The following is a 9,010-nucleotide window of genomic DNA, read 5'->3' on the forward strand; positions in this document are numbered from 1 at the left end:
TTTTGCTCTTAAATGCAACCATGACTATTACCAGGTAATGGGACAGCTGGGCATCACTGGAATGAAGTGGTGTGATCTTTTTGATCACTGTACCAAAGACAATCAGCTGGAGCGGATCCACTTTGATGCCAAGAAATGGGAGTCTATGAAAACTAAACTGGATATGTTCTTCTTTGAATATTTTCTGCCTGGCCTGTGCAGATAAGGACACTATATATAAAGGAAGCACACAAATTTGGCATTGTTCCTTAAGAAAACTACTGTTAATAGGTAAACATTTCTGTAATATGAGAGTTTTAAGAATTGATTTTAAAAAGAGAGATTGTCATGACCATTGAAATGTCAAAACCATAAAAGATGAACAGAGAATGATTTTTAGAAAATTAGTACATTGTTTTTATTGGTTCACAATGAGCAAAAATGTGTTGTTACGTTAATTTCATTATTAACAAAAAAAAGCACATCAATAAAAGTTGAGCTGAATAAATGTTTGTTACTCAGTGGAAGAATAATTTCCCAGCAATTCAAAGACCAATATGGCTAATAAAAATAATACTGAATTTGTAAAATATGGTTCATGTTTGTACTATGCATGTTAACATTTGATAATCCACTTTGAATACGTTACCTCATAATTAAAAAAGAGGTCCCTGAAAATTGGTAAGCAGAGCACAAACAGTCCATAGCTGGTTAACTGAACCACACAGGGAAAGGGGCAGAACTCCGTCAAATATACGGTATTCTTTAATGCGTCTGACTGCCCGCTCAACATGGATCCTCAAGCGAGCAATTTCCTGCGTGTATGCAATTTCTTCTTTACTAAACTGCCCACATGGCCCCAAGAATGTAGGACTTACAAGTTTCACACTAATGTTACTGAGGAGGTCTTTGATAAGAAACCCTTTATCTGCAATTACTTCATCTCCTGGTTCAAGTAGGCTCAGAATGCCAGACTCTTTGGTAATTTCTTCATCTGAGATGGAGCCTGTGTACAGCTTGCTGACTAGACTAATAGACCCAAAAGGAGTAATACCAATCAGTGACTTTAGTGTGGTGGTACCTTTATAATGGGAGTATGTGACAGTGTTGAGAACCTTTGAGCTTGCAGTTTGGATGCAGATCTCTGTACAGTCTAGTATCACTCGTGCTTTGGGGAGTGTCTGTTTAACTGAGGTTGGCATCAGTTCATCTACAGACTCTCTACTTGGCCATATTGGTAACGTACCAAGCATAAAGTACAGGTAATTGCACCATGTTACACAAACCCTGCTGACTGTTGCTTGCGATACATTAAACCGTACAGCTAAATCCACAGCAAAAAATCCCTGCCGTGCACGACAAAGGAACAGAAAGAACTGGTCAAACAGGCATAGGTGTTGAGCAGTGAAGCTGGGTTTCACACTGTCTTTTCCTGTAGAATTCAGCCTTTGCATTTGACTCCATCTAACCACAGACTCAGCTGTGGGTTGTAGAGCTAGGAAAACAGCTTTTAGTGTGTCATAATCTTCAAATCCAGTGTAAAACATGATCAGTTTAGGCTCACACTGGAAGCGTTGTAGATAAAACCATTCTCTCTTGAGGTTTCGATTTTCTTCCTCCAGATGGGTAATCTCCCTCTTTGCTGCATCAAGCTGTTCTTCTATAGACAGAGATTCCCCTAGATAGTCATGATCACCCAGTGCATCTATGACCTGCTTAGAACTGTGTTGGAGGAGAGACAAAAGAAAATGGGAATAAAAAAGCATTATTAGTAAGGTGATCTGTTTTTAAATTTACACAAACTACCTTTGACTTAAAGTGCTTTGATAATAATGTTATGGATTACAAGACCTTACTTCATGCACTGCACCAAGGGCTTAGACCATTATTTTGTTTACATAATAAAGATAAAATTTTTCAAATATTTCCATAACTTTTGAAATCAAATATTGTAATGAGTAATACATTCATTGACAAATTAATTCATCATTTACGTATCTGATTACTCACATTTCTTTCTCATGCAGATTTGTAATGTGCAATTCTTCCTCTTCCAAGTCACAAGACGAACTAAAAATATTGACAAAATTACTTATGAATAAAGTGATCACAGTAGCTCCCATCTGTATAAGTCTTAAAACTGCATGTACTTACATTGATTCCCCTTCTGATGATGACGTTCTTGTCCTATTGATACAAACAGGGTCCCTGCACACACATTAGAATTGGGAATTAAGGCCAGTCATTTATATTTTTTATATTCTTCAAGCTGGAACACACATGATTTAACTAATTTCGGGTGACCTTTACCTCTGGATGCGTTCTATTGTCCTTGTGGTATTTGGCTGACACCATGTAAACAAGGTAGGCACACTGCCGACCTTCAGTTTTTTTAATCCAGCAAGCGTTCTTACTATGCAGTCCTTTGAAAAGTGTTTGGCACACACTCTTGTGTTATCTGTGATCTGAAATGAGAAACGTGGTAACATGAACAAACAACAAGCATATATCGATCCTCCAATTTGTTATGGTTGGAAAGTTATCCAAGCCAAGTTATCCATTCAAGGTTAGATTACTGTCCTACGTACAAACTAATTATTAACCTTATTTCTGGAGATTATTATCAGGGTAAGCTCCTGCTAAATTAGACACTATTTAATGTTTTTTATTTTGCTTTTGCTAGCTAGCTAGCGTTAGCTATCTAAGCTAGTTTAGCAAACGTTAGTTTGTGATACATTACCTGAAAATAACGTCCAACATCTCTTTTTATCTCGACAAGCCACTGGCGACGTGTGTCAGGGTTGCATGGAAATCGATGGAAAGATAAGTTTTTATCACATTCTCGTCTCTGATATGACTTACAGCCTGGCACACAACAATACGCCATGGCAGCACTGAACTAGCTTGCACCGCTGCTGCAGCTCCGCGCGACACTTCCGGGATTCTTCCCCCCCACAGCCTCGTTTTCGTGCAGGAATATTTCAAAATGGCGACCAGCATGAAATAAGCGAATACCCCAACGATAGTGACGGGACATCTGAAGCGAGGCTTCGGGGCGTGTACCGAGTAAAAAGGGGGCGTGTCCGATGAAGCCCCGCTTCGGAGCTTGCGTCATATTGAGCAAAATCACGTGATCAGCAACAAACACGGCCTCGCGTAACATCGGCCACGTCATTGCTTCATTTTGCGTATCGTTTTTCAAAATAAAAGCGCTATGAACCCTGTTGCTTCGTGGCTTGTAGTAGATGGTTACATTTAAATTTAAGTTTAAAATCTGGAACGTTCTAAATTATTTTTGTTTGATCAGGATATACATCAGATTCACACGTCAAAAACAGACTAAAAACCATTGGAAGAGGCAAACCTTATTTGTAATGTTAAAAACCAGATCTAGAACCCCCAAGAAGCGATTATTTTAAACACATTCTGTTTTTTAACTCAGTTTCTAGCTCAAAATATTCAGTCTGCCTCAACAATAACTAAATTCAAGCAATCAGCGGCTTCAACAAATGCCTCTTTTATCATCTCTCCGTCTTGTGTTTAACAATTAAGTGACTCACCTGAAATGATGCTGCCTTCGCTTTTGTGGTCAAATGTGAGTAAAATGACTGCTGTCCGGACAATTGGGATTTTAGTTATTTCACCTTTCTCAGCTCACATTTCGGAGGAAAGGTTTTTATGAACAGTCCGAAAATGCCGCTCCACGTTTCCCTTCTTTGCAATAGCAACGGCACACTGACAGATGAGGCAAACGCACTTATGAAATAGTGAAATATAGTGAATATGACAGTGAAAATCAAATCCTTCTCCCATTCTCTATGAAGTAGTAGGTTTTAGGCTTCTTACTCGGACCAGCTACCCTTTGTTGTATTTAGTTTAAATTGGAGGCTAGCTGTATTATCCTAATCTCGTTAATGTTGTTTTTTCAACTGATGCAATGTTTTTCACTTATGTGACCAGCAGGGGGCGGTAATACCACTCTTTCTACAAGGTTGTATTGCTTTTTCTCCTTTTTATGTTTCTTTTTATTTATACTGTAAAGCACTTTGAGTTGCATGAATGTATGAAAGGTGCTATACAAATAAAAATTATTATTTTAGGTTTCGATATCACTGATTTAGACAGCAATATATTTATTGAAATATGTTCGCTGTTTGACTAAAATAGTGTGCAAACCCTCTCCATTAACCTTTGAAACTCTTAATAAACCAACCCAATTTAAACTTTTTATTTCCAAAGGAAAAGCTTTTGAGTTCGGATTTGCATACCTCTCAAGTTTTTGATTTATAAATAAGGGAAATTTTCCGCTGGTTGCTGCGAGCATTCCCACCAGCCCAACCCATTATTATTACTATTTAATAGTGTATTCTTTCTTTCTTTTCCTTTTTAGGATAAATAAAGTATTTTTTTATAAAGTCCAGGACCCCTTATATTTTACACGCAGTCTTCACTTTTTTGGTAGAAACGCCTTCTGCCTTGTTACATTCTCCCTTGTTTTTCGGTTTTGTTGTTCCCGCGGTCAGCGCTAATCTCGCGAGAATTGACACTCTACTACTACTACTACTCTACCACGCTACTGCAGGTTGCCATTCTCGCGAGACTAGCGACGCAATTCAGTTTGTAGAGGCACTTGAATGCTTTTAAAATATATAATATTACAATACGGGAAATTTACGGGAAAATATTAATACGGGAGGACGGCAGGAAAGAGGGGTAAATTACGGCCAAAAACGGGAGACTTGACAGGTATGGATTTGGGATTAAAAGAAGCAGCTTCTTTTTCTACGTCAAAACAGAAAATCAGGCCAGCACTATTGACTACAGTTGAATAAAAAAACAAGGGTAAAATCAAACTATTAAAAATAAGTTTAAATAATTTATTTCCAGATGTATGTCCAGAAGTGATCGACGCGAGACTGGGAGAGTCTACACATTATACATTATTTAAATAAAGCATTGCACATTCTGTGCCCAGCCTCTTATCCATGAATCTAAACTACAGTTCCCACGTAAGAAAATGGGCGGGCGCCTGTACGATATTGATTTTAACTGGTCGGTTCTTTTCTCAGCCAACCAATTATATTATCGTTCTAAAACCCGGAAGGAGAAACGTATGAAATCTGTGGCGGGATTCTTAGTTGTTGGATTTTGTTTTCAGACTAGTTTTTGAAGTTTAAGCAAAGTTTCATAGTCGGAATGTAACATATATGTGAAAGCATGTGTGAAAAAAACAAGAGGGTAAGTTTGTCGTGTCCTCAATGGATAAGTCAAGAAAAGGCATTCACAAGTTTACGTCTTTAATCGTAAGATTAACTGAAGTCGTGTGCGGTGTGGCTGCAGGTGAACCGGTGGCTCGCGACAGTGTTTGGCGAACAGGCGGTCCCCGTGTTCGAAGTGAGCGCGCGCACGATAGACGTCCTGGACCAGCTCGCGCAGGTCAGCGAGCTGAGATGCAAAGAAGTCTCGCTGGTGATAGACGACCACAGACAAAAGGCGTCGGAGTACGGCGCCGATGGTAAGAACTGATCTTGTATGACGGTTATCTTATGACCTCTATCCAAGTCAAACATCATAAAACAGTCACAGAATTACAAATTAAAAGCGTAAAAGAGCCTAAGCTCCAAATTAATCTTCCAAATTGACCGGAAAAGACTACACAGAATGACCCGAATTGCTAAAGAATCTCTGCATGGTTATAAGATCATATTAAATTGTGAGGTTGTCATTTCAGTTTTAGTCCTCAAAGGCTATTATTGAACTATGAAGATGTAGGCATGCCCAGTAGATCCTACACGTAAAGACTTGTTGACAGAGCTGTGTGATTCCGACATTCATCTAGGCCGTAGGTGAAGTAATTAAACTTTAAACTTTTTTTGCAAGCTTCAAGAAAGATTGCTTGAAACACAGACTGATCTGGCCTCTGCTTTCATTGTTACTGAAGCACAAATGTGACACAAGCAAAACATTATTTTGAGCCTAGATTATTATTTTATCCAGTATATAAATATACAGTATTTGTTATGTAATTAGCATATATTACATGTGACATGTTTTTTTGTTACTGCTTTATTAGAACGCCCCATCAACTAATTCAGTAATCTGTATTAAATTCAATTGCATACATCTAACCACTAACATGTACACTAACATTGACAAGCACAGCAGTGATCAATGTGTAGATCCTGATTCTAGCCATTGATGTTTCACCATCAATGGTAACTACGGAAGCAACCCCCCCCCCCCCCCCCCCCGGCAATTTTTACAGGCTTGCAGCTGTGTGCCCTCATAGATTTGACACAATGACATCCATCACTTTGGTAAACATCACAGGACTGCCCCAAGTGTACTTGAGGCCCGGAATCCACAAGTCCACAATCCCGAGATTTCGATTGGACGGTAGCTTCGATCTAGAGAAAAACCACTTAACCTACTGTCCTCTCTTTTAGGTGCCCACTTACAGGAAGTGCTTCTTCAAGGAGCAGGCCTGCAACCTGGAAGTGTTTCTAAACCCACCTCTGACTTGCTGTCTGTGTTAGAGGGCACTGCTGAAGCACTTAAGGTTAAAGACACATCCATGGGGAGGTAATGCACACTCATATTTACATATTTATTTATGTAAATATATTTTATTTACATATTTACATTTTGAGTTTTACCAGAAGCACTGTAATGCGTTCTACTAATCACCAGCAAATTTGCAGCTTTGTCCCTGCAATTAATAAACTGACCAATGACTTGGCTGAGGCAGAGAAGACTGACAGGAGACTGGGCCGGGAACTCTCCGCTGTGAGGAAGAAGATGGCTGCCATGATGATTCTCCGGAAAAAACTTAAAGAGTAGGAGAGAGCACACACACAATACAGACCAACCTCCTGAACTGATGGTGTGGGTCAAAGTTTTTTGCTGTTTAAAGGCTAGTTTCAGCCCTACTAACAAAGGGGCTGCAGCCACTCAAAAAAATAAATTCCTTTCTTTCTCACTGTGTAGGTGTTGTCAAGTATCATGTTGGTATATGTTTAGAAACTCAGAAATTACATTTTTGTTTAACATTGACAGTGTGAGTGTAAAGTAAACTGAGCTTAAAAAAAGATTTTCTCTCTCTCTCTGTCTCTGTGTGTGTGTGTGTGTGTGTGTGTGTGTTAGGGACATAAAGGAGACTCTACAAGCTCAGCAGGTGGAGGCTGCTACAGCAGAGGAACGACTGCTCAATATGGACTTCATGAAGAACAAATCCAAAGACCTCACCTACCGGAATAAGATGGCACAGGTGTGCTCGTTATTCATAAACACCTTAATAAGAAGGTCCAGGTGTGCTCGTCACTTGTAATACCATAATAAGATGGCGCAGGTGTGCTCACCAGTCGTAACACTGTAATAAGATGGCGCAGATGAGCTCATCAGTTGCTTTCTGTGACGTTGTTGCTTTTTTCCCCAGTCACTGGAATGTTTAATCACAGGTGTAATGATATTTTACATATAAATAACTTGTTTCTTGGATGTGTGTATGTGTGGGTGTCCATGTTTTTGTAGGAAAAGCTGGCCTCTAGACAGATGCAGGACTGTCTTACCCATCAGGCCATTCTGCAGCTCTCTGAGGTACAAATGGCATGACCCCTGTTCTGTGACCCCTCATGTGGATTTAATGTCCTTTCCATCAGTTTCCACATCATGTAATGTCTGTATGTCACTTGCAAAGATGCTTACTTAATGTTTGAAGACATAATATGAACATCTTGATTCTGCTAAACTATTCAGTTGTTCAGTTTTCAGTATAGATGTATCACTGGTTACTACTTTTTATTCTAAGAATATATAGGACCCAGTACACATGAATCGATGTCCTAATTACTAAAACATTATTCTAGAATATTCCAGGGTGAGTCGTGGCATGTGAATGGTGTATCACATGTAGGCAATTCTAGATCTTCTGTTGTGAAATATGTACCACATGTAGGCAATTCTAGATCTTCTGTTGTGAAATATGTACCACATGTAGGCGATTCTAGATCTTCTGTTGTGAAATATGTACCACATGTAGGCAATTCTAGATTGTATGATGTGAAAGGGCATTTGGTGTCAACTTCAACCTCCCGAGTTGCACTCAAGTTGCACTTTTTTTTTTTAATTGTCGTTTATAAATATTTATAAAATTCTTATTTTCATATTGTTCTTTGCAGAAAATCAAAGCCCTGAAACAGGAAATTTTACCACTCATTAAGAAATTGGAGCCCTACAGTGATCTGAGCCCAGTAAGATGAGACAGAGCTTCAAAGAGCTTGTTCTCTCTCTCATACTGTATAAAATATGTACAGTAATGTGAGAGGGTGTAGGATGAAGGTTTCCATGCTTTTGTTATCTTATAAAAAAAAGTACCACTTGCTAGACATGGATTCAGCCTATTCTTTGACTGAATTGCAATGGTGTAATATAGATCTGGGAAACGGGTACTTAAAGAGTAAACGATTGTTTTTTTATTTGTAACCGTAATTTGATAGGTACACAAAACTTTAAGGTATTTGTGTTGGTAGATTAATAGCACCGTGTGCAGAGGACTGCCAGAGAAGTACTGGTCTTCCTGTTCTTCCAGACGTTATAAATGTGGTGTTTCTTCCACAGAGCCCTGCCCTGGCCCGCATTAAAATTGAAGAGGCAAAAATGGAACTGGTACATTTTCATTGGTCATTACACAGAACTCACATTGTTTGATTTTAAATGAACATTATTTAGCATTTTGTAACTCCTTATGTGTGTTTACATCTGCAACAGGCAGCTCTGGATGCCGAGCTGGAAGAAAAGGTGGACTTCAAATAAACTCGAAGATATCTAGTACCATGTCGTGTTGTAATTTGAAAGTTACTGGTCACTTAACGTAGCAACCGAACCAACTGTAAATTGTTTTCTATGTTTTATTTCAATGGCGCCCTTGTGTGAACTGTGTAACAGCTGTGTGTAAATGTGTAACAGCTCTCCAGGCCGCAGTGTGGCGCTGTCTGTTGTGCTCAAAATAAAGAGGCGGAAATGACTCCTTCAG

The 9,010-nt window shown here is 39.0% G+C and overlaps 2 protein-coding genes across 3 annotated transcripts; one reads left to right on the forward strand and one right to left on the reverse strand.

Annotated features, from left to right (window-relative positions):
- Positions 1-363: 363 nt before the first annotated feature.
- Positions 364-3,885, reverse strand: LOC143481554 (uncharacterized). Of its 2 annotated transcripts, none has more exons than XR_013122036.1 (5): positions 3,540-3,885; positions 2,290-2,444; positions 2,134-2,187; positions 1,990-2,049; positions 364-1,701 (listed from the first exon to the last, which is right to left on the reverse strand). XR_013122036.1 is itself a non-coding variant. In XM_076979585.1 (5 exons), exons 1-5 carry the CDS (start codon positions 2,864-2,866, stop codon positions 636-638), a joined length of 1,482 nt encoding a protein of 493 aa, XP_076835700.1. In that variant the 5' UTR covers positions 2,867-3,506; the 3' UTR covers positions 365-635. The 2 variants fall into 2 exon arrangements, 1 of the variants encoding a protein (XP_076835700.1); XM_076979585.1 differs by lacking the exon at positions 3,540-3,885 and adding an exon at positions 2,720-3,506 and having other exon boundaries at positions 365-1,701.
- A 1,192-nt stretch (positions 3,886-5,077) lies between these two features.
- On the forward strand, positions 5,078-9,002 carry haus1 (HAUS augmin-like complex, subunit 1). Its single transcript, XM_076980320.1, has 9 exons — positions 5,078-5,217; positions 5,320-5,494; positions 6,426-6,561; positions 6,681-6,815; positions 7,123-7,246; positions 7,510-7,575; positions 8,157-8,228; positions 8,596-8,643; positions 8,746-9,002. The coding sequence occupies exons 1-9, from the start codon at positions 5,197-5,199 to the stop codon at positions 8,788-8,790; spliced, it is 822 nt and encodes a 273-aa protein (XP_076836435.1). The 5' UTR covers positions 5,078-5,196; the 3' UTR covers positions 8,791-9,002.
- The last annotated feature ends 8 nt before the right edge of the window (positions 9,003-9,010 follow it).

Source organism: Brachyhypopomus gauderio, chromosome 18, assembly GCF_052324685.1.
Source record: "Brachyhypopomus gauderio isolate BG-103 chromosome 18, BGAUD_0.2, whole genome shotgun sequence".
NCBI lineage: Eukaryota > Metazoa > Chordata > Actinopteri > Gymnotiformes > Hypopomidae > Brachyhypopomus > Brachyhypopomus gauderio.